Source organism: Cydia strobilella, chromosome 4 (assembly GCF_947568885.1).
Source record: "Cydia strobilella chromosome 4, ilCydStro3.1, whole genome shotgun sequence".
Lineage (NCBI taxonomy): Eukaryota > Metazoa > Arthropoda > Insecta > Lepidoptera > Tortricidae > Cydia > Cydia strobilella.
Window position 1 is genome coordinate 17,636,832 of NC_086044.1, and position 26,788 is coordinate 17,663,619.

General features: G+C 36.4%; 1 protein-coding gene across 2 annotated transcripts; it reads right to left on the bottom strand.

The window, feature by feature from the left end:
• Window positions 1–382: 382 nt before the first annotated feature.
• Window positions 383–26,118, bottom strand: LOC134740746 (ras-related and estrogen-regulated growth inhibitor-like protein). Of its 2 annotated transcripts, none has more exons than XM_063673343.1 (7): window positions 25,752–26,118; window positions 12,117–12,208; window positions 11,146–11,202; window positions 10,956–11,056; window positions 6,316–6,510; window positions 3,644–3,821; window positions 383–3,446 (listed from the first exon to the last, which is right to left on the bottom strand). In XM_063673343.1, exons 2-7 carry the CDS (start codon window positions 12,187–12,189, stop codon window positions 3,328–3,330), a joined length of 723 nt encoding a protein of 240 aa, XP_063529413.1. In that variant the 5' UTR covers window positions 12,190–12,208; window positions 25,752–26,118; the 3' UTR covers window positions 383–3,327. The 2 variants fall into 2 exon arrangements, with proteins under 2 accessions (XP_063529413.1, XP_063529414.1); XM_063673344.1 differs by having other exon boundaries at window positions 383–3,431; window positions 25,752–26,113.
• Window positions 26,119–26,788: the final 670 nt, after the last annotated feature.

The following is a 26,788-nucleotide window of genomic DNA, read 5'->3' on the forward strand; positions in this document are numbered from 1 at the left end:
ATGACACGACCGTGCTTGTACGAGTATTTCGCGAACACCAATCAGCGAAAGCGATTGTCACGGTCGTATCAAAATAATATAAGATCCTTAACGAATTGTTAAATCAGTATTGGCCTCCTGTATGTTAAAGTGGAATTAATATTTAATAAGGGTTCCTAGTTGACTACGGAACCCTACAAAGTAATGAGTACAAACTTATAGAGAGCAAATATTTTGGTTTCATGTGTCGCATAGGTTTTGCGTTGACATTTCTTGACCTAGATTTTATACGCTAAAATATACGACAAGTAACTAAGTTCTGGGATATTTATCACATATATCTTATAATATGACATATGACCAAGGTGTCAAGGTCTTATATCAGTTTAAATAAAAACAAATCATAGTTTAATAAAGTTTATTTTAAATATGTCATATTAAAGCTAGACAATTAAAATTTATTTACAACTTATTCCAATCAGTTCCGACTTTTTAGTCTTTATATTTTAAATCATATTTTATACTATCAACACATAAATGCAATGCACGCCCATGGAATATGTACGTACTGGTACCTATTGTTTTTAAGTATTTCCTGACGTTTTTTGACAGCTCACCATATCGTTATTATTATCACCCAGGGATCGAATACCGGTATATTTTTCATACAAATTAACCGGTATTCATATTTCGGTATCTCGGTTGTTTATGTATATTTTTCCATTTCATTTAGGTGATTTGATAACTGATACTCCTTACCTAAATACCATTCTTCAATATCAAAGAAATATTTGGAATGCTGCGTGATATTTTGATTTTAAGTTATTCCGGTTACGATCCCTGTTATCACCAAATAATTGTCACTGATGACACAAAATTTTATTTTAAGACTTACATATTTTTTGGTATATTTTGAATAATAACATACATCAGCTTATAAAATCGGCAGCAAATATTTAATAACTTTTAATGATAACAACATCAGTGGTTTTGTTATGTATGTACGTTGTCATATCGACTATGGCTCTCGATCAGTTGGCACAGTTTTATTAAGTATACCGTTACATTTCCATCTCAAATCTCATCAGAACTTAGGAACAATCAAAGAGATCAAAAGATTATGTCCTTTATGTCCGAAATAAAATTCATTTTATTATAAAAAGAAACCCAAACTGTCATGATTGTTGGTATTATGTTGAGAAATATAGATAATTTATAAATACAGCTAACTATAAGCTTTATATTTCATAAATATTTATTGGACAGATATAGGGTCAACGGAAATTCAAATACCCCAAGCACAAGTGCACATCTTATACCACATATTTAAACTGTTTGTAAACATTATTAACATTAAATTTGCCTTCTAACATCTTCTTCAATACTATTTTATGGGTTAACAACAAGGACTAGTTTTACAATAACAGCACCAACATCAAGTGATTTTGTAGGTGTAGAGACAGTTTGACGTATTTTTTTTATTTTTGAAGCAAGTTTATACGGACAAAGTAAAATGAGACTTTTAATACTGTGCAAAAGTAGAAAACTAGTAAGAAAGAGTATACACTTACCTACTAAAATTCATTTAGGCCATTATTTAGAGTACATGCATATAGTCATAAGTATATAGGCTAGGTACCTACATAAGAATCAGAACACCCTTTTTCTAATATAACACTTAGTGTAGATATCACACTTGTTCACCTAGTATCCGAATAGTTACCATTTTTGGCACAGTTCTGAGCCCTATCTACACATATCAACAAACAATGTTTCACTAGATTCTAGTTTCGTACCCTTGTATTTTTTCTATAACAAGCAAAGACATCGAGATACGAGATATTTGTCCATATATCCTTATTTCTAAACAGCATATATATGGGAGACATATATTAAATTATTAGACATGTTGGATCATTAGTTTAAAGCTAGGTTCATGGTTTATAATAGTTGCTTTACAACGATTAAGATCAGATTTTAGACCAGAAATTGAATAATCTATTAAGAGAATTACCTACATATTATAATGATACTTTGGTTTGTATACTTTTGAGATATAATGTAGACATTTAGACAGCTACGCAAATACTGATATACTACAAAATCTTATTATTCCATCATTTGGAATATAAGAACATTTTGAGTGCGTAGGTAAGTACCTTACCTACCTGTATAGTTTGTTATCAAGACAATGAGGAGTTATTATATTTAGTAATGGGTATAAAATGGAGATGAGAGATATTGTTTAATACTCTGTTTTCAATGATTACATATATATAATAGTAAACTTTTTTTGTAGGTATGGGATTTATTGTCTTATTTATTAATAAAATTTTAAAACCATTAATTATATCAACAGTAGTTAACTTCCATCAAAAATTTCATAACATAACGCTTCTCTTTACTGCAGAATTATTTTTCTTTTATATATAAATACCCAGTATGTGTATGGTTGAGTTCATAAATATGTATAAATTTCTTCACTTTAATCAATTGCAATATTTGCAATAAGGTGAAAAATTTATACATATTTATGAACTCGACTGTACAATGACAGACTTGAATCGCCATCGATAAAATAACCATTAGTTTCAGCAAAAGTGCGAATTCTGAATGCTTTATCGAATCATGATACGGCTGCCAGAACATTATAAAATTAACATCTATATTAGGTTATTAGGTTATCTTAAATGTTTATCTATAACTATAACAAATATATTTACAATTTCATAATTTATATATTAATGTAAGACTAGCAATTACCATCTTTGGCTTGTTTGGTGAGATAGCTAATGTTCAGCAACGGTGTTTTCTTGTCCTCCAACTTCTTACTGCACCGTAATATGGATGAGTATCTCGAAAAGTTACTCGCTTATGATTAGGTACAACATCAATTAAGAATATATCTCAGATACGTCTATAACTATTTTTTCCGTATGACGTGGACTTTTCATGATATTACTCATTGTTCTCTTCTGGTTGACTTCCCCTTCATCAATAGAGATCAGCACCATTGTTTGTTAAAGGTGCACTTTACCATTATGCCTCAACTAACTTCAATATTTTTAACAATTTTATTCTTAAACCATATCCTACTTGAAAATTAGTCGACACATAAATCTCACAAACTCTTGCAGTTTTCTTTAAAATCAGATCTGTACAAGTATATTCAGTTCATTAAAATGTACATCAATGTAGGCCGACTGAAGTACGGTAACGAGTAGCAAATCACATGGTGGCAGAGAGCGGCGCGGCGGCGAAGCGGGTGGGCACGGGCAGGCAGGCCAGCCATACGGCGCCCGCGCCGGCGAGGCATCAACGCGCGCGGTGCGCGGGCGCGGCGGGCGGTCAGGGCGCCGCGGCGGCCAGCGGCGGCCGCGACGGCGTGGGCACGCGCGGGCACGCCACCATCGATCCGCTGCGACTCGCTTGGCTGTTGTTCGTGGCGCCACCTGTGTAAAATACTTCTGTTGAACATATAACTTATTTATAGCCAGAATCTTCAATATTTTGACCCAGTTTAAACCATAATAGACTTTTCTGCGACGTTACCATGAGACCAGCTATTTACGCTTTGAGTTTGCCGGATCGATGTAATTGCTAGGTTTCGATTCGAAAGTCAAACTTTGACAAGTTACCTAGCTAATGTAGTATTGTATTTTACCTATAAGAGAGCCCAGCATCTTGGTGACGGAGAACTTGCGTGTGCGCAGAGGCGTGCGCACCTCGGCGAGCAGCCGGTCCACGCAGCGGTACAGGTCGCCGGAATTGTCGGCCACGCTCGCCTCGCTGAACGATGCGTTATGGGCAGCACTTATGCTCTGACCATCTTGAGTCGTTACCTGTAAAATAACCAACATTTCAATTTTAATCTCCTTTTTTTTTGTAACCGTGAGGGCGATTCGAACTAAAAATCTTGTTATGAATCGGTTATAGGCATGATCTGCCATCTGTCAACAGTGACGTTTCTTCAATTATAAATGCCAATGCTGACAGCTGACAAATCACACCCGTAACCGTTGCATAAGAAGAAATAACTGCCTGAATAGACCTCTTTCCTCTACAAAGCGGGATAATGCTGGGATCGGCAACAAGCGTAGCGCTACGTAAACATCGGCAGTGTATGTCAGGCGTGTCCGAAATTTAATAACAGGTTATGAATTAGATCTCGATCAATTATCGATCTGATCTGTCAATTATATAAAACTATGAAAACGGATTATATCGCGTATATTGAATTAATAATACATCCCGATCATCTGATCTGTCAATGTCAAAAGTGACGTTTTTTTGGTTTGAAGAAATGTCACTTTTTAACACTGACAGTTTAGATCCATAAGTCCATAACTGATCCAGAACTAATTCATAACCTGTTAATAAAGTTCATAACGCACATGACTTTCAAGTGCGCCTATGTGCTACGAATTGTTTTTCGCTGCTTGTGACCTTACTCGTAGAATGCTACGCGCTACGGCTACGGTATGCTACGAATTACGTCGAATGAACTAACGGTTATAGTCTGCATCTTCACAAATGATTTTTACGCTTAAGACAGTAATTTGTTAAACAAAAACTATTGTATTTTTTGTGCGAGAGGTCGGCCATTGTGTGCCATTGTGTGTGAGTGACGCACGCGCCGTAAAAATCATTTGAGAAGTTGCAGACTATACTTATGGTATAACTGCAATAGTGAAATGTGACTCACTTTCAAAAGTTCTACATATAGTTTGTAAAGCACTGTCTCATTTCAAACATAGACAGAGAGAATCATACTATCTTTGTCTTATACTAGTTACTTACCCAAAAGAAAAGGATGAGTATAGTTTTATTTGTTCTTATTTACTGACAATTTGGTTTGACCAAATATAGATGTATACATATTTAACTGATGATAAAATATTTGATTACGTATTTATACACCTACTTAAACTTTTACTTTAAATTAATTATAACAACAGTAAACCGTGTTAATATTTAAATTACCAAAACATAATCGCAAATCTAATTTGAACGTGGTTATCCCTCCTCTTTAACAGTGTAATTGGAGCAAAGTTTCTGTTCAATTTGGTCGTTCATTCGGGTTGGCCCCGTTACGTAACTGCCTGTCCGAGCCGAGTTTGCCGTAAATTTGATGGAAAGTCATTTAGTTACGAGTTTGTTATACAATTCTTTGATAAATGTGTCGGTTTCTGGTTTGCAATTTTAGGTCAATTAAATTATGTAACCGAGAGTTTTTATTACAAGTACTTAGATTATTATGCGATTGAACAAAATTATAGTTGTGATACTGAGTGCTAGTCTGGTAATACTCAAAACAGTCAAGAGAAAACAATTTCCGCACTAAGATAACTGACCATTGCATTAATAAGTACTTTGTTTTGGTGACGAAAAATTGTAATCCTAATCGATTCAAGTTCGAAGAATGTATTTGTGTAATTTGTCAATGTTATCTACAACCCATGTTATGCCTCATCAAAATTGCTATAGTCGAGTGAACAAAACGTAAAAATTGAACTTTTACAGATAGGAGTTTGTGACATATGAATGGTGGTTACACCACCAGGGCCCCGCTATTGTTCGTGTACTGAATGCTGACGTATGTTTCATGGAGATGGGAACAATGTCATTCGTGAATACTTGAATCGCGGATACACGTGTAGCGATATGAAATGTGCGTATTAACGCTTTGTATTCAATTGCCTACTTATTCGTGTATGCACAATATTTATATTTGTGTTTTTTGCTTGCGCAGTAATTTATTGTCGCGAAAAAAACGTTCATCTCATAAGCGGCTATCGTAGCGAGAAGTATCATATTTAATAAATTCTAAATACGCCTCCAATATTAATGGAGCTTACGCTTTTATCAAGATGGCGGACAATAAAAAAAGCTACATTCACAAGCCCGCTGGCTGACTTTTCTTTTAATAATATTTACATTAATCCCTAAAAATTTATGATTGATGTTCGGTCCGAGAGGATCTCAGAATCAATGATGATTACTGCCCACAGATTCACAGCATATTCATTTGTAGTCAGTGAGTGTGACATAGAAATAAGTTGTATTATGTATTTATACATAAAGTAAGTAATGAAAACGAACAATATTACAAATTGTCACTAAATGTGAGTCTGATTTGATTATTTTTTGTAACAAATACGTTGATTCTGCCGCCCACATGTCATAGCGGACTGGCTGATTTAATTTAGCAAATTGTGAATCCAACTTTGCGTTGGCAGAGAGACTTAATAGCATAGGTCAGAATTAAATTTATTATCTTTAAAGGTCATATTAAACTTTTAACATTGTTTAAAGTACGTTCATTGCTCTACTGACCTGTCTCAAATGGTCCAAGTCTGTCTTATTTCCTAAAAGGGCTAGGGGCATGGGTGTGCTAGCACCCGTGGGCCCGTGCGCCGGGCTTGCGGTGGCGGGGGTTCTCCTCAGGGCTTTCAGGACTTCCGTGGCATACTCGAAGCTGCTCCTATCCGTCACCGAGTACACGACCAGGCATGCGTCTGCCCATTGGATCTGAAACCAAAAATCTAACATTAACGATCATAGGAATATTATTCAACAGGCAAATTTAATTACCTATACCGTCGTTCAGGCAAGCAATCGACATAGCTATTTCAACCTTTGACTCAGCAGCTCTGAAAAGTGATCTAACACTTTTTTGGAACCAATGGCGCAGATTTCAATTGCAAGTGCAACCTGGCTGAAACGTCGGAGAAAAGGTAAAATAATGAAACTTTAGACCACCACGTTAGACCCTTTAATGACATTAATTATGTTTACAAAACGCGAGTCTTATACATTTTTTGTCCGGCATTTCTTTCACCTAGTGTCCTAAGAAAACTGATCCAATGAATCACTGTAAGTAATCATTGTAACATTTAGCGCCACTTGCAATATCCCACTTACCCGGGGTTAACCGGTTAAACCGCTAACCCAGTGTCAAATTGTACTCCTTTAGTGGGATGGTGCAAGTGGCGCTTACTGTCACACCAACGCGTTTTTGTTTTGACATCACTAAAATCATTTTGCACTTTTTGAGGAGTTAATGGATTACGAATAGCAAAATTTTACATTTACTCGTGACATAGATCTAAACCTTTCATAAGAAAAGCCATGTGCGCGCTTTTGAGCTGTTATTGAAGTAAGTTAAATTGCCTCCTGTTATTGTCTTGTTTGTAAACGTGGGCGGAATATACCGTGAATCACCTTTGAAAGCCGGTCTGTACCGTACCTTTATTAATCGTTCGGGAGATTTTGATTGATTATTTTCTAAATCCGAGCTATGCTATTCGTAAAAAGCTCAGAATTCAGACATAAATGATTAATTACGGGTGGAAGCCAACATTCCGTGCTAAAATTAGACTGTGGCGGTTCACGGGCGCCCCCGCCGTCGCGACGCCGGACGACTGTGATTGGCGATGCTCATTGTTGGGCCAAATTAAACCAAATTGCTTTCCAACGCTGATCGATCACTCCCACATTTCAAAAATAGCTAATGACCTCGCAGCTCATTCATGAGACGTGTTGTTGACGCTTAGACCCATTCAGTATTTGAGATGAGGGTAAATATATTATGTATTTTATTTTTCACTATTTCACTCATGTTAAATATATGTAGAAAAAAACCGGTCAAGTGCGAGTCGGACTCGCGTTCCAAGGGTTCAGTGCATTACACAATTTAAACAATGTATTTTTTATGTAAAATGTATTTAAGTATTAGTAACTAAGTATTTAAGTCCGACCCACGCTTAACTGCACATTTCTAATAGGTTTTCCTGTAATCTATAGGTAAAGATCTATTTTGTATTTTTTTTTTTAAATTTTGACCCAACAATTTCGGAGATAAAGGGGGGAATGGTCATTTTTTGCCTATTTTCTTGAGTAACTTCTAAACTGTTTTTCTTAAAATTATAAAAAAAATATATTTGAGATTCTCACAATGAGCTCTATTATTTGATATGTAACACGATATAGTTAGAAAAACTTTATTTTTTAATTTTTTCATTTACCCCCCAAAAGTGGCTCCCGTGTTTAACATTCATTTGTTTACGTTACATGTCCATCTTTGGGTCACAAACTTACATATGTATACCAAATTTCAACTTAATTGGTTCAGTAGTTTCGGAGAAAATAGGCTGTGACAGACGGACAAACAAACAGACAGACGCACGAGTGATCCTATAAGGGTTCCGTTTTTTCCTTTTGAGGTACGGAACCCTAAAAAAGCATGAAAAAGTGGATAATTTAAGTTATTTTCGCTTTGCAACGAAAGTTGCCCAAAAATACATAAGTTTTATCATTTCTTAGATGGACGTCCATCTTTTTTTAAATATAAAATGGGTGCCTAGCCAAGGTGATAATCGTTTGCGTTAATTAAAATAAAACAAGTAGTCATCATCCCTTAAACACACTATACAGTTTAAATGAATATCTCAGGAGTAAACGTAATTCGTAAATTAAAGTTCCATTTCGCGCCATATAACTTGCATGAAATGATGGGCCATCCACATATTCGGCCAACGTAGGCCAATCTAAGGGACGCATTTATGCGTTATTGCTATCTCATTCCACCGCATAGCTGCGTCCCTTAGATTGGTCTACGTTGGCTGAATATGTGGACTCGGTATAAAATTAATAACTCCGAGCAAGCCCGTAGAACTTTCTTAGGGTTAAGTGGATTATGAATCTCAAATGTCACCACGGTAACAACGTTTAGTATCCTCTTAAGGGGTGAGCGTCATAAGATAATGTTACATTTATCTAATAGATATGTTCCTCATGTATATTGTATAGATAACAATAGATAGACCCCTAATAATAACGGCACTTAGTAACAGCGACAATAAATTATGACCTACCCTCAACCGGGGTGAATAGCGACGGCTAAGGTGAATAGGGACAAAACTTAAAATGTAATTTACCTGACAACTTCTTCAAAAATACTCACACAAATTGTATCATTCGATTGAAAATAATAGTAGGTATATAATATTGTCTTCGGTTACCGCGATAGTTACTCATGAAATAAAACTATGAAATCGGATTATATCGCGTATATTAAATTTATAATACATCCCGACGTTTCGAATCCTTTACAGCTTTGGTGGTCAATAGTAGGTAGGTATATTTTATAGAATATGGTTTGTGTGGGCATTTTTTAAGAAATTGTCAGGTAAATCACATTTCAAGTTTTGTCCCTATTCACCCCGGTTGATGGTATATTGTAATATTATATAAAGTAAATATAAAGAACAGAACACATTGTAACATATTCGATACAGATTTTTAAATAAGCATGAAAAGCAAGCAAGAAGCATAGACTGCTTAATAATAAATCGATCGACACGCTATTTCCTTTCAAGAACTTAAGTTCCTTCCTGTATAGGTTATAACAAAACCACCCCGAAGTAGCTTGATGTATGCAAGACAAGTCTGCGTGGGTAGCATTAAGTAAAGCTTTGTAATGGATCCTTCTGATTCCCATCGATTAGATGTCTAACCGCCCGCTCGCCCACTCCTGTTGGACAAGGACTTTCCTTTTCAAATGTTTTTAAATATTACAAATATTTAATGGAAGTGTTTTAGGATTCGTAATGCTTGTAATATCGCGTATTATACATATTTTACTTATAACAGGAGATGAACGTTGAGGTGCATTAAAACGCAATATCAAGTACACATTATTAGCAAGTACATTTTTACAAAATTATGCTAAAACAATCTAGAAATAATTTAATTGGGCTTTCTCCTGAAGAATTGAGAATAACTCGGTACATACTAACGTATTGGAACGTAAACATTGTGAGTCATGTTGCAGCAGTCTAGCTGGTCACTGGAGCACTAGAAGCCATAATTTATTCCACTCGTAAGTATTATATTAGCGACGATTAACCTAGTTGCTAACTCATAAAGGCCAGTTTAATCTTCAGTTAATCTCCCATTTTGTGTGCGGAAGGCGATGCGGGATCGTTACTTCGATCCATTGCAGACAGAAGCCAGGTGCAGTACAAGAGCGTATCAAAGAAATTATTCATCATAAACAACATCAATCGAACAAAGTACAATGCCAATGATTCATGAGAATAATTATAACCGGGGCATATTCATTGAGACAGCTGATACGGAGATTAATCAATGTTTTGATTTACATTTCGATATTCTTGAATCTGACACATCTATACCTAGTGCCTAAGTATTATGAATGTTCATTACTACATTTACTACGTCGTAAACAGAACAAGATCTATAATGCAAGATCAAGGATCATTATTGATGTTCGAAAAGGCCGTCTGTAATCTTCTGGTTATTTAAGATGTATTTGCGTTTAAAATTTAAATTAGCCGTAAGTAACCTTCCCATAGTTGTTGAATTAACCTTTTAACGTGAAGGTGAAGTCTATTGGATTCGCGGCAAGGTCTCGTAAAGAACTGCTTTAACCTATATCTTCTTCCAATTGGCCTTAGAGCGTGTTCACATTGTACTATCCGATATCGGATGTCGGAAAGAAGTAAAATTTAAGAAATATGTGTCTCTCTGTATTTATTCATACCTTTAATAATTAACCATTATTACTAAAAAACGATAGACAACGCAAAAAGGCGGACTTAATACCAATGGCACTCTCCTACAGCTGTTTTTGTCATAGGTGCCTTCCGTCATCCGATATCAGAAAGGCGGTTCCGATAAATTCAGCCATGTCGGAGCCCGGGGGTCAGCTGTCGGACCGATAATATTAGTTTGTGTGCGTATGTGTAGGCAAAATGTTTATTGTAGTGTGCGTGACCGCTAAAGCGGCGCCCCCCGGGCGCGCCCCTGCGCGGCCTGACTACGGAGATGTAGGATCCTACATCCGATATCGGATCGGCCAATGTGAAAACGTTCTAACACTTACAGTGGAGAGAACTCGAGTAGAAAATTAACCTATTTATAAACAGTAAAACACTTTATTGATCACTCACCTGTTCTGCGGGAAATTTGTCCGAGTTTGAGCCTGAGACATCTATTACTTCTAATTCCACCGGGCTGCTGTTTATTTGAACTGTCTGTCTGTATAATAAATCTGAAATAAAAATAAATACATTTTAATTGTAAATTATTTAAATGTCTTATACAGCTGTTTGTAAAGCTTAACTATCTGTTTTTTATTACCTGTATTTGAATGATATTCTCCAATGTATCGTCTTGTTAGGTATCTTACAATAAGAGCTGTAACAAAAAAAGACAAAATGAATACAAATTTAAACAGGTGCGAGTCGGACTCGCGCACGAAGGGTTCCGTACCATTACGCAAAAAACGGCAAAACAATCACGTTTGACACAGACAGACAGACAGACGGGCAGAGGAGTCTTAGTAATAGGGTCCCGTTTTTACCCTTTGGGTACGGAACCCTAAAAAAGTGTTTTAGTGAGATAAGTAAAATTACATTACCTAGACTTATGTAAGATTTTTTTAAATAGGTGAATGACTTATAAATAGCTATTACAGAGTTTTAAATGTTTCAATTGCAAAATATAAAAACGTCGACGGAAACTCCATAATAATATTGATCTACTTATATATTAAATGCTGGTATTTAATTCTATGTCTATATTTATGAGGTAGCACAGACATGATGTCTTGTCGACGGATCTTGATAATATTCCGATGAATCATCTTATATTTGGTTCAGCTGTTGACCGACTTTAAGCAGGTTGAAGTACGAATTCACTAGTAGAGATTGATTGGTTGTTGTTAAAGAAAACAATATTACATCACCAGTTTCGGGTCACTGGAGTATGCCTTGCTGTTTATGTAATGCCGAGTGGGTCGGGTTGTAACACTTCTGCTAGTTCTTGATAAGAGCATAAAAGCATTTTATGTGTTTTCTTAGGGCTCAAGCGCCCACGCGCTTTGAGAGGAGTGGGATCCTTTATTATTAGTTTATAGAGTATTTCAGCTAGTGTGTTTACTGACTTAAACTAGCACTAATTAATGAAACTCCGCGCTAGGGAGTGTAGTATTTATTAGGCCACAAGATGTAATTAGTGATGAGATCTAAAATGTTTTGACATGACACATTTTTGTATGCGCGTTCTGTGTTAGTACATTTTGTTTTTGTATGAGCATTCAGCGTAATTACCTGACTTTCCCACTCGTGAGCTGCCGAGAACTGCGACGCGCACCCGCGGCGGACTCGCACGTTCGTCCTTCATATTTGGAATTTTCAAATAACTGAAACAATAAGAAAAAACAACATATCAGCACTTAGTTTCACATATCACAATCCATACTATCCATACTATAATACTATATACTATATTATACTATATAGTATATATACTATATACTATAATATTATAAATGCGAAAGTCTGTCTGTCTGTCTGTCTGTGTGTTCCCTCTTCACGCTTAAACCGCTGAATCGATTTAGATGAAATTTGGCATAGAGATAGGTTGAGTCCCTGAGAAGGACATAGGATAGTTTTTATCCCGAAAATCATCCCTTAAGAAAGTAAAAAGCGGGGTGGAATTGAGATAATTAACGAAGTGCCTGCTAATTTGTGTGCATATTATGCTTAAATTTAGATTGCTATAAGAATTTTTCCAGGCGCTATTCTTATTCGCGTATTCTTATTAAGTCGCGGGCAAAAGCTAGTTAGATATAAGCCAAAATAAATGTCATATTTTTCTTAGTGTATTTATGAAATGTATTTTGGTTTATAACTTATTTAGAAGTGTTTCTACTTGAAATATACACAAATTAAAATATTTTCAAAAAGTAATTCAGGTATCAAAAAGTAGTTGACTTTTTCTTGATAGTGTCACAATTTGATAACTTATTATAAACGGTTTTAGATGAGGCGCTAATTGGCGCGTTTGGGTTTCAATCATTTGGCTTGATTTGCTTCATATGACGTCCGTCCTTAAGCTAAAGATGCAGTGAAAAACGTCAGAATCGTAAAAGACACAAATAACTTCATTTTGTTAAACGACTTTCTAATATATGGTTTGAAGGTTTTTCCTAAAACGTTTAAAGTTAATTTATTGAATTAAGTTTCGTTTTACGACTTTCACTGCTTTTGTTGGATGTACTCGTAATGTTGTCTATTCGTTAATCAGTGTTACGCAAAACGATGGCAAAAACAAAACATGCGGCAAGTAAATAGTCTATATTTACAGCGTGAATGCGACAACCTACGTCAGTGCCGTGCCGCACCGCACCGCGCCCGCAAATAGTTGAATAACCCTAAAATACGATGAATAACACCATGGAGGCGGACAGCTTGACAACAATACCACCCAGCGATCTATTATTCATAAATCATAACAGGTGCACAGTGTAAAAAGTGTACAGTGGACCGACGACTTTGACGTGTACCGAGCTACAAACAATGGCGAATGTGTGCAGCTCGGGTGCTCGCGGTACACCCTTCGCCCCTCGCACCCCTCACGATTGCCCTGTCTAGACGGCTTCGTCGAATTACTGTATTGTTTTATAGACTGTGACAGGTGCATGTACTAACTTATCGTTTTCTATTTTAAGATTTATTTATATGTTTGAACATATTATCTGCTTTGCCCGAAGGTTGACTGGTAGAGAATGCCTCACAGCATTAAGTCCGCCTTTTGTACGATTGTATTTTCTTTTGTGCAATAAAGATTAAATAAATAAATAAATAAATATTCTAAAGTAGGTATTTCTTATTAGCGAAATGTTTCAAGGTTAAATACATTTCAATTATTCTAAAAATCATTAAGGGGATCCCATGCCCCAATGACCTTCGATTTGAAGTGTTTTTAGACAATGTTTAAAACAATCATAAATTAATAAGTATTCATTTTTTTTCACAATCCGGTAGACAAAAATGAAGATAAAAGATTGAAGAACCGATAGCCGCTTGTCTTATAATTCTATATGTAGTGCAAAAGTAGGAGATACGATTCAAAACTTGTCAAAACTCGATGAAAACCTCAGGTAGCCCCTTAAGTTGTAATCTTGGATATATATATGTTATAAAACTTTTTACAGAAAAAAGAAAACCAACTTCAAAAAGGATAAAATAAAATATTATCCTTTTTAAATATAAACGTTACCAACTGATATGGTTTGAAGAAGTCGGTGCCGAGCGAAATAGTAGCAATACCAGTATAAAAATCAGCTTTATATCTAAAAACCACAGTACAACTGTACGAATATTATAAACGTGAAAGTGACTCTGTCGTGTCGGGGTAAACGATGAACATGCTACATTTAAAAAACTATTATCATTATCATCAAAAAATTATCACCATCAGGGGTCGTAGCACGGTACGCTTATCACCATGCCTGTCACTTTCTAACAAGTATGTGAGTGCGAAAGTGACGGACTTAGTGATAGGGGAACCATGCTGCGCGGGCAGGTCGACTTCATCAAATTGGTGGTTTTCGAGAGAACGTGTTAGTTTCTTAAGAAAATACCCAAATCACTATACATTTTATGTTCCCTCAATTCCTCGTGGATCCCATTATCAGAACAGCACCAGATTAATTTGGGACCACTTTGGAGGTAGTTCCTTTCGAACAAATAAATAATTATTCAAATCGGACCACGGGTCTCGGAGTAGGTAATCGGTGAACATACCTACTCGTTTATAAAAAAATGGCCAAGTGCCAGTCTGACTCGCGCACGAAGCATTACGCAAAAAACGGCAAAAAATCACGTTTGTTGTATGGGAGCCCCACTTAAATATTTATTTTATTCTGATTTTAGTATTAGTTGTTATACATGCAACAGAAATACATCATCTGTGAAAATTTCAACTGTCTAGCTATCACGGTTCATGAGATGTGACAGACGGACAGACAGACAGACAGCGGAGTCTTAGTGATAGGGTCCCGTTTTTACCCTTTGGGTACGGACCGTAAAAAACACCAAACCGAATACAGAACCTCCTCTTTCTATGATATTGAAGTCGGTTAAAAAGTATATATATATTTAACTCATTACCTATGTGTAAACAGTTTAATCCACACAAGATTACGTCGTTTCGTGACGCATGAATACTAAATAAAATATGCAATATTGATGTTGGTACATAAACACTTCCACCGTTTTAAAAACTTTTCCCGACACAATTTGTAAGACAGAGGCTGGCATAAAAAATATTACTCACCTACTTACCATTTTTAGGCCATGTCTGTCTGTCTGTCTGTCCGAGGCTTTGCTCCGTGATCTTTAGTGCTAGAAAGCTGCAATTTGGCATGTATACATAAATCATGCATTGCGACAGAACGGTAAAATAAAAACTATAATAATCGGCCAAGAGCACGTCGGGCCATGCTCAGTGTAGGGTTTCGTAGTTACCATTATGTCTTGTACAAAAATACACATTTGACGGTCTAAAATAGTACCTATTTTTAAAATTTCTATAACTTTATATTTGGCACCTAGGTACTTACGTATGTACCTACATAGTAAAAAATAATACCTATTATACAAATAACTAGATGTATTTTATACGACAATGTGCCTTCCGTAGCCCTTGCCATATTCATAGGTACTCAATGCTACTGATGTTCCCGGTTAGTGAATATAATTATAACATTATGTCGGTATACGAGTACCAAAGTAAAAAATAGGATTTATGAACGCTAATTTGTCGTTTAAACAGTTTTTTTACAGTAACATCGTGACAGAAATACAGTGTACACTAAAATATCACTAAACCGGAATACTGATAGTGAGCCGCCTCGCCGGCGACGCCACTTTTTATTTACGTTTGGCGCCAAAATTAATCTATCAACCGGCTGTGGTCATGAGCTGCCAAAACATCACACTATGTAGTGAAAAGGTAGCCAAAATAAATTAAATTTAAGCATTGACGACCATGCAGCAGGATGTGGATATAGGCACTAGATGAGTTTGTAACGAACTTTTCCTCTTGTACCTATATCCGTTGTTGTACGTGTGACCGATAAGCGAACGGTTGTTTGCATATCTCGCTAGATGAATTGATCTTGTTGATGTGCAACAAGCTTGTCATCGATTTTTTTCCATTTTTAATATTTTCCAGTTCATCGCAATAACAAGCAGATGCGCGTGGAGTGTAAACTATAAGCAAATGCCTTGTTATTCCTAAGGTAGGTACTCTGTTGCGCACTATAAAATGAATCCACCTAATCATTAAATCGGCTGCAAAAGCGATTGTTACAGCGCTAGCAAATGTGTTTATTTACATTGATTGTTAGTGCGCATTCGATCATTGCATTAACATATTGCTGGCAATTATTTATGTTTACTAATATACAGTTGGTAATTGTAGTAAGTACCTACTAAGCCGCTTGTGCAAGGGTGGCCCGTGGGGATCGTCACGTGAATCTCTGCTATTGGCAGGACCGACTACAATATTCTATTGAATGTAACACTAAACTCTCGCATTTTGTACACATAAATAATAAATTAGTTAAAATAATGAAATCTAATCGCGTTAGACCCGTTAATAACATAAATTAGTGCACATATTACACTCAAACTCCAAATTGCCTATTCAAAAAGAAATAAATATAAATTAGTGCACATATTACACTCAAACTTCAAATTGCTTATTCAAAAAGAAATAATAAATACTTTTTTAAATTTAGTCACTTACCAAATAAATGTAATTAGATACTTTGAAATTACATACCAGCCTGTATACGTTTTCGTCTACAATATTAAAATAAATCAAAGAAAGGAAGTCGTAATAAAATAAATAAGCCTTGGAGACAACAACCTTTCACGGGGCCAGGTTCGTCACCTTTAAACAAATTTTTTAAAAGCAGGTAAAGCGCACAATATTTCTGGAAGCTATTGAAGTATTTGTATAAAGATTAATTTTTACTTTGTTATATTTTTATACGAATGATCTTTTATATTCCAGTATTACATCAAAGCCATAAAGGTTGTATGAACTCAATAAGTAATTTGAGATACAGTTCAGGTCAAAGACATCCTAGGAATGCGATCCTGTTTTCCCCCCAAGAGTATTGATAGTAAAAAGTCGCTCAACACTTACAAAGTGTTTACATAACGCCTTAACACCCTACATCTTAGGCGCTCAGTTAAAGGCCGCGACCTTTGGGTCAAATAGGCCCTTCAGGATTTTCCCATAGGAGTTGAAGGCAAGAAGCAAGGACGCGTCACGCTGACGCGACACTGGCGAAGGTCAAGACTCGCATGACAAGCAGCCCTCAACCTTGATCAACCTTGCTAGTGATCGGATTAATCACAGTTGTCCGTGAAGAATGGCGGTCGGCAATTTGGAGGAGAGTCAATTACTAAACAGTCCAATTAGACGTTGTGTTTGATACTAAAAATCAGAAATAATTCTGGGGTTACTACCGCGACTCATGCTAGGTGTATCAATCGATAGGTCCTGATCCCCCAACCAAGTTGTTTGCTATTTAGTTGTTTGTTATTGTAACTAGGTCTCCATAGTGAGCGTAGCAAAAAAATTCGTTCTTATCAATGTGTAAGAAAGTAGTTATAGTTTTGTTGCTCACTCAGTAACACTAGCGTTATTAGTATTACTCACTCTTATTCAATATCCTACCCCAGTTACCTGGTCCAGCAGGTATGTAAAATAAGCAAATCGTAAATCTAATGATCGAGTTCAAATACCACAGTTCATGGCTCAAGTTATTTATTTAGGTTTGCATGCACCGTGTTGTTTTATACAATACGAGAAACCTTGAAGCGTGGTCTACTTCACATGTGCCAAACGTAACGTTTACCACGCCGCGCCGCAACAATTTTACGACCACTTTCTTGATATCATAAGATTCGTAAACTATGTGTACAGTAGTGGGCGTACGATTCAACCATTTTATTGTTGATTTAATTGTCAGATGGAACTGCGGCACACTGTAAACAAATATTATGACTAACTGGTTTGAGATTTTTAAATGATAAATTAACCGAGAAGGAGTACTTTACCACGAAAGTATGAATCTACAAAATTAAACAAGGTATCATAAAAGATCCAGCTTCGTATTGCTGTGACAAATTGCGAAGCTTCCGTTGCTCAAAGCAATTTTCTTATTCCACTACACACGTCGTTGTGGAACCTGAGCGTACCTATTTACGGAAATTAGTTTAACTGACATAAACAGCGAATTTGATAAAAAAAACAGAACTATTATAAATCTGATACTTATTTAATTTCCAGCGTCGATTCCTGGTATAGGTAGGTACTTACGTAGATTATAGATTACTTTTAATATATTTTGTAATATAGCTTATTAATATTATTTCAGCAAAGAAAGTTTCCTTTTGCATTTCGCTTTGACTAGTTGTTTGTCTGAACGTTAATGAGGCCGGCGACCGGCGACCCCAGGAGTCGTTGTGCTCTAAATTGTGTTAACATTCTATAAATGGTAATGTTGAGACCCCGAAAGTTATTAAGATCTTTTACTGCCATTTAAAGAAACATCTTTTCCCTAATGAAAGATCCGAGGAAGCAACTTAGGTAACTCTTTTCCATTAACAACACAATCAGAATACCTATAAGTAGCCGAACCGCGTCGTAACTGTGTCTCCTTAAAAATCATTACCTGTTTTAGCATTTCAGCAGTGAAAATTTCAACTGTCTAGCTATCAATCACGGTTCATGAGATACAGCCTGGTAACAGACAGACAGACAGACAGACAGACGGACGGACGGACAGCGGAGTCTTAGTAATAGGGTCCCGTTTTTACCCTTTAGGTACGGAACCCTAAAAAGGAGAACTTTTTCTTAGCAATTATTATTTTCAGGCGAGGGAGTAGGTTTCAAGTAGCTAAATATGTCGTACCACAGCGGAAAAGTCGTATCTATAGAATAATTAATAAAACATTTAAAACGCGACCTTTAGGCCTAACTACATGTCAGAAATCTATGCATTAATCGACACACACTCTATTAAGGGTGATGGTTATATAAATATATCCAAAAGCTTGTCTTTGGCTTGCCGAAAACTAACTATAACTACGAGTTTGTAGCTTTTGGCGTCGAGACACTCGGGCCGTGCGGTAAAGGAGCACGTGTACTTCTGAAGGAGCTCGGGAAGCGGTTGAAGGAGGCAATAGGGAACTCGCGCCGGCAGCTTTCTCGCGCAACGGATTGCTATCGCGATACAGCGCGGGGACGCTGCCTGCGTGATGGGCACCTTGCCGAGGGCCATGGTTTAGGTAGGGTTTTTTTTCGTTAGGTTTAGTTTTAGTTGTTTTATTTTTTAAGTACATAGTAATCCTGTTAATGTATTTTTTATATAATTTTACTTTGTTATAACTGAACTATAGTAAGCGTTATGTATATAAGTTTTACTTCTACCCTTCAACCCTAATCCAAAGTACATATAATCTCTTATAAAACATCTACTTAGACCTAATGTAACTGTGTCTACTAAAGTTTCTAACAGAATCGATAACAAAGGTACTTTATACGTTAGGTTCGCCTACAAAATACCGAACTGCTTAAAAAGGGATCGTGACCCGGTCATATTGTTCGTTGTTACATCTGTTTCTGGTTTTAAACTTACAAAGTTTTGTCGTAAAGAGCTTAATAGTTGCCGTAATTATATATCGTTTCAAAGCACGTATCTACGCTTTAAATACTTCGGTTCGGTGTTTTTAATCAATAACATGAAGCACTGATAAGCAAACAGGTATAAAATTGCTATCGATTCGCTCAGTGTACGCCGTGCGTGTATTATTTATCAGGTAGGTATATACCTACTCTGTACTAGTTGTATGTTGCAACGTTCTCCCAAAACGACTCGTACTTGACCTAATATCCCGTTATAATAATTAATCTTCGAAGCAACACACAGTTTACAAGAAGTGTAGGGTACACATCGCTTGCGATACCATTGTTATGCGCCGGCTGGGTTTCTTAACAACCTTTGTCGTTTATCTTAAACGTCCGGCCTTGCCTGAAGATCGTAGAACAATTAACACCTGTTATACATTTGTTAGGAAGCTTTTATTAAAATTATGATATACATTTTAATCTTGATTTCGTTCGATTTCTATAGACCATAAAAAAATACTACGTAAAATTATTATCGTTTAAAATTATTCTTTGTTTGACAAATAAGACAAATTTGATAAATGAGGGCATTTTCTCAAGAATTTTTCATAAAATGACAGACATTCTTGCGCAACTAAACCATCCATCAATATCAGTATGTCTAGTAAACTTGACCCAGTTCACTAACAATGTTATGAAAATTTCACAACCACGGTGAGTCATGAAGTATGTACAGGTACATGTCATTTCAGTGTATGTACAGTCAGCAAAACTATTAGCTTAGCACCCCTTTTACTATCCTATTAGTTTTGTTGACTGTTAGTACACATATGGATGGAATAGGCTAATGAGGATGCTCATTACTTATACCTGGACCACATAATTCATTTACTTTTTTCACGTACAGTATGAGCATAAACCGTAAATTATTTTTCACCTCAGCAGCTCGAACAAGCCTACTTTCGTCACTCCCTGGAGTGAGGAAAGTGCGACTTTCCTCACTCCAGGGAGTGAAACAAAGTAGCTTTTTAATTTAGTGAAGGCCATAAACTGCCACTTCATACTTTTATTACAATTTTTTTTCTCTGTATTATTCTGTGTAATTCGAAATAAATTTTAACCTTTAATATGTTCTCACTACTGAGGTGAAAAATTATGTGTGCAACACGAGAGCAAAGTTATTTAACATCTCGTATTGTTGAGTCCCTCGTTACGATCAAGATTCTAACTTAGAATCACTCGCTTCGCTCGTGATTCAATTATTGAATCTTTCGCTTTCTCGGGACTCAAAATAAACACTCGCAAGAAAAACCAACTTTCCTCTCTTGTTGCACAAATAACTATTGTAAGAGGTTGGAAGGGTACCAATTGACCACTTGGTACGATGTGCCACTCATTTCCTGCACTGCACAAGACTAAATTTTCCAAAATATCTTCGTTGCAAAGCGTTACGTATTTCTACAATTTGCATATGGTATATTCGTGCCAATCACATATTATTTATTCGCGCACTTGTGGCTCAAATCACACATCATATGCCAATATTATAAGCCGCGAAATAATATATTGCAGAGCGACTTTAAAATGTATCCTGGTTTTTCCCAGATTGTAATACAGGATTAGAACCTTTCAAAATATTTTTAGCGAGCAGGAAAATAATTTGACATAAAAAGTTAAGAGCAACATCGTCTCGATATGTTTTCATAATATCACCTACCCTATTCATTAATGTGGGCACGTGTAGTGTAAGCCGAAGTTAATTTAAATTTCAATATTAACGTGAAACGTGGTATCATAATTAATCATAACAAATTGCGCATATAGCTTATTACCTATAGTTTATACCTACATGAGGTTTGAGGAAGTGAAATAACACCCCTGTCCGGGAATTGTGGAGATTTAAAGAAATCGATAGCTTAAAAGAGAGCAGAAACGAAAAGCTGACTTCCAGAACAAGATTTTACTGACAACTAAAAATATAAAACAATAATACAGTGACAGACATAGACAAAAGGTTTAAAAAATATAAACAATATAAAAACCTATTTACTAGTCCTCGTTAACCCCACTTGCTATTTGTCACATACATTAGTATTTCCTGCTTGGTGGGTAATGGCGAAGATGTTCGGTAGAGAAATGCAATGTTATGTTATTCTAGACTGCTTTCTAAGGCTATAGTTAATTATACCTATATCTTAAACGGCTTGATGACCCAAGTGATTAAGAATTCCTAGAATTTTTCATCTGTTTGGACGTCAACGGATGTTTGTTCGGTATTTTACTGTAACGATCTATTGAACGCTGATCAGTGATCGTTAATCACATAATTATCCCGATGGCGGCATCGATGGCGGCCAGTCTGCTCGTAATATGAGAGTATCGAATGACTTTCGAATATGTTTTTTGTTTTCAATTTCTCTCGCTAGTCTTTAGTTAGCTTATCAAACGTCAAACTATCGATTGCCTCTGTCAATGTCAAGTGTCATTGCCAGTCGTCTTGATTTGGTTGTTACAGGTCCTAACCTTCACGTTTTATATTTGTTATTTTTACTTATTTTTCTCTAGCTCCGTAAATTAATCGGTTTGTAATCAACATTATACTTAGACAAAAAATATAGTACTATAAAAACCTACAGTTTAGTTAATTACAGCTGAGCGCCAAATCATTAAGGTATCCTCATGGTATCCTAGGTACTGAGACGCGATTACCTATCAAACTGTGTCGTGATCGATCTCTGCTCCCCAGACGCTTTTTATGGCTCGGAAAATTTCCAGTTGTGCAAAAATTCCTCCCGGAAAACCTGTGTCCACGGGGTACGTAATGAAAATGGATGAATTCTCGGGTTTCTCCGGTAGTTGCTACGCGCATAATTGTAATTTGTCGTCGTTTCGCCGCTGATAGTTGAGGTATGAAGTATATACGAGTAAATGCGATCTTGACCAGAGAACAGTTCATTTAATTTTTATCTTGTTACGTCAAAAATATGACTGTTACGTAGAAAGTATCGCCCTCATTTATTTTCTACAATTTCTTGTCGGACTATAATTTCCGTTATTTAATTAACCTCTCAGTCGATAGAGGTCGCTGACATCTTAGAAGGTGTAAATAATACGGCACTCGGCACTTCGGCGAATAGTTAAAGGAGAAAGGGAGGTTATCCATTTATTGCCATTTATCACCATAGCGCGAACGGGCGGGAGTAAATGCAATTATCCGAGCTTTCGAGGATATGTTCGCCTGTTAGGCCTGAAAAGTTTCGCTGCAATAAATTTAGCTAGTTTTGTGAAACTTCATCCCTACTGAACAGCATCCATCGTCACACGACATCGTCCTACACGTTGTTTCACGTATTCGATTTTAACGTTCGTTTGTACGGGTGTTCACATGGTAGATTTTCATTTATTTAAAAAACGTTTTCACGACGAATTGCCACAGTTTTCACGCGGTTGTCATGGGTCTCATGGGTCGCAGTCTCGGGCAGCGCAGGTGTAAAACGGTGTCAGTTCCACGTAACACATATACTTTTTTACACCTAACCTGCCCAAGACTTGCGTCAGGTATTAGGCAGTGCAATGCAAATTAGGCTCGCAGGGGCCGTGTTGCATAATAAAATACAACTAATATTACAAGCGGAACTCCTTTTCTAATAAGTGGAATTAGAAAAGGAGTTTCGCTTGTAATATTAGTTGTAGTTTATTATGCATCACGGCCCAGGCAGGGTTTATAGATAACGTCCCAAACAGAATATAATTATTGTTTTTGGATATAGGTATATTCATATATCATATACATTTAAACTATTTGACATTGACTAGTTTGGAATTTATTTCCCGTCATATATGATCAATATTTTTAAAAGCTACCATGCTTTGGTGTTGCAATTTATATTATTTATCTGGCAATTAATATTGAAACTTAATGTAGCCATTTAACCATTTGTAATGGATAAATGGCGTTAAACAGGATATCCGAAAATAACATGATCCATGACAGATACATGCTTACTATTAACACCGACGCGAGAACGCTACGCTGCACCTACGTCTTGCTCAAATGATGAATATCTCGAATATTTGCATGATTACGTACATACAATCCGGGCATTCAAATGAATGCAATGACAATTCGTCATTTTAGATTCTCGAAGTCATACTTCCTGTAACGGATGGGTGAGGTGTACCGCGGTCGGTATAAAATAAAAACTAATTCTGTTGTCTATCTCTTATAAGTGACCTTTATGTAAATGTGTAACGAATAGCAATGTTACTAGTTTATTACTAGTCATTTACGTAAGTGCCGCAATGTTAGGGACGCTGTTTAAACCATCATTAAAAAAAATTATTTTTATATTTTTTTAAATTATAAACTGATCGGCGATTGAATTGATGTTGAAGGCCAATGATGATGATGATATGCTGATGGTTACACGGTTGTATGATGTTACGATTGAAACAAAAATTTGACATATCAGTCTTAGTCTACCTTACCTTAAGATGCTTTAACTAATGGTTATGTGCATCATTAAAGTCTCTTGACAGATACAGCCATTCTTACCTGACATACAGTATGTTGCCATACAAATTTTCTTGCTCAACCTCTATACCTATATTGTTTTTTGGTCCCATATCCCATAGGGCTTTTATAACTATTTGTGTGTTCTTCCAGGTTTTGGGTTAGGGAATTTGTCAACTATCCTTGGCATTAGAACTATAAGATATCCTCGATAATGGATATTTGAGATTGACTCAATACTGTATCAGTGTACGCAGGAGCTTGAGTGTAATGTCAACTTTATCTTAAAAAGCGGCCAAGTGAGAGTCGGACTCGCGCACGAAGGGTTCCGTACCATTACGCAAAAAACGGCAAAAAATCACGTTTGTTGTATGGGAGCCCCCCTTAATTATTTATTTTATTCTGTTTTTAGTATTTGTTGTTTTAGCGGCAACAGAAATACATCATCTGTGAAAATTTCAACTGTCTAGCTAGCACGGTTCATGACATACAGCCTGGTGACAGACGGACAGACAGACAGCGAAGTCTTAGTAATAGGGTCCCGTACGGAACCCTAAAATTGGAATTGTATTATTGTCACTGAATTCAGGCCCGCGCTAAAATTATGCCACATGTGTAAACCAATTAATTCTGAAGTAATAAAAGGAATATTTGGGTAATAGCCGAATACAGGTCTTTATCAATGCATCATTATATCTAATATCAAAAATATTATGTTCTAATTTCAGAGCTTAAAACCTCAGGCTCATAACCTGCTTGGTGTCAAAGGGTGAATCCTTTTAGAACATTGATTTCGTTTTTAGAATCCCTAGCAAAGAAAAATCTATTCTTCAAAAACAATGTTGTTTTTTTTACTGTTTTGGTTTTTTATTGTATTTTTTTTAATTTTTAATAATATATTATGTTATAGTATTCAAAAAAACACTTAAAAATTAAAGACTTATTAATAAAAAATATGGCCTAAGTCGTAGTCGCTCGGTAGGGTGCCCAGAAGGCTGGCCGCATTGCCCCGCTAGATGGAAATGCTGATCCGCTGAGCAAAATATTGGCCAGCCCTCTGGTCACCAGAAGCCTCTATGAGGCGCTTTCACAGCTCCAGACCTTTTTTGTTGGTAAAATTTTCCGGGCCCCCTTAGTGCTTCGATACGCCCCCCGTGACCAGCCCAAATCTAGAATCAGTGTAAACATCCATAGATAAAAATGCCAGTTATAATCGACAGATCAATGGAAAACCAGTATAGTGACGTGTGTTTGTTTATATCTAAGTAAACATTCGTTGAGTCGATCGAAGGAGCCTTTTAGTGTTAATAAAATATGCAGAACTTTTTCACATGTAATTATTAGCTGTCAGTTTATGAAAATGCATTACAAATGATCAAATCTCATCATAATATGCACCTGTGTTACCTGTGTCATCATACACATCACACCGCATTCAGTGCTATCCTAATATCAATAATAGTCTGTTTCTAAAGCCACATATTCGTTGAAGTTATTATTTTATCATATCTAAAAGTATCACCTATATATGATGGCACTGATACAATAATGTAGTTGTGCATTTTATGGTTGCATTGATAATGATCTCCGTTTTTTGGGGTTATTTATGAAAATTACTTACAACAGCAAAAACCACTACAAAATATCGCCTTAAACTGCTAATCAAATGAAATAGTACATATTATTGAAGGTTTGACGTTGGCTGAAAAATTAAATTTAATGAATGAAAGCTCACCTGGCGGCGTGAACAATGGCAGACAGGGGCCTGGACAGCTAACCCACCGGCGAATCACAGCAAACAGTCTCAACCGATCCACAAAACACACCAATTTATCCCGACCTACACAATGTTTATCAGTTCAGTCTTTTCAAGAGAAATTTGTGAAAATGTAATAGAAATGCTAGAAAGCTGTCAAAGCGCAAGCTCCGACATGGGGCGCTGGCGAGCGACGGCGAACGACTGGGCGCCGCGCAGCCGTCCCGTCTATATATATACGGCGTTGTAGCGAGCCACGCCGCCCGCCCTCCGCGCTTTTTGTGCATACAAAAATATCTAAGGAATCCGGAGCCTAATTTTCGCTGTCACTGCCTTAATACCGAGACAATGAGAGCGTTGATCCCCGGGACGCCTGCACGCTGAGACAGCTGACCAAATTCCTTGAAGCTGAGTGATGTCCGGCTCGAGGCGTTATTTCGTGAACACGACTCCATAATTTATACATCCTTGATTTTACTTAATCGCATTCCATTTAAAACATAACTTTTTGATAGCTAACAAATCATTGTTATTTAGGTTAAAAACAATTGCAAAGTGATGAAGAGCGTAAAGGGGCCCACTGATTACCAGTCCGCCGTGTGATATCAGCCTGTCAGTTTTTCGGAACTGTCAAATTTTTGTTCTAACTGACAGGCCGATATCGTCCGGTGGACTGATAATCAGTGGGCCCCTTAACTATAAATCCTACTAAAAAGAAACCAGTTCAAGGACTGCAGCGATTTGCAATCAACATGAGATTTTCCCAATATTTATTGATATTACTAATACTTAAACTTCGTTACCACGTCCTAAAAGTCAACGAGAGGAATTATATTGTTTATTAATATCGGCCTAATGAAATATATGTAAAGCCATTAAATAAAAAACCAAAAACCATAAGAAAAAGTAAAATATTAATGATTACTTATTATCGATTTTCTTAAAAAGCCGAAGTCATTGTAAATCCACTACCTTAATCTTTACCCTAATAATAAGTTATATTATAACATAGCGTA

What these genes read in the sequence shown, in the direction of transcription:
- LOC134740746 (XM_063673343.1), bottom strand. Translation starts at nt 12,189, where the DNA reads ATGAAGGACGAACGTGCGAGTCCGCCGCGGGTGCGCGTCGCAGTTCTC. An exon ending in AGAATATCATTCAAATACAG is followed by an intron (nt 11,057 to 11,145) that starts GTAATAAAAAAC and finishes TTTTTATTTCAG; the next exon opens with ATTTATTATACAGACAGACA. An exon ending in GATGCTGGGCTCTCTTATAG is followed by an intron (nt 3,447 to 3,643) that starts GTAAAATACAAT and finishes TATGTTCAACAG; the next exon opens with AAGTATTTTACACAGGTGGC.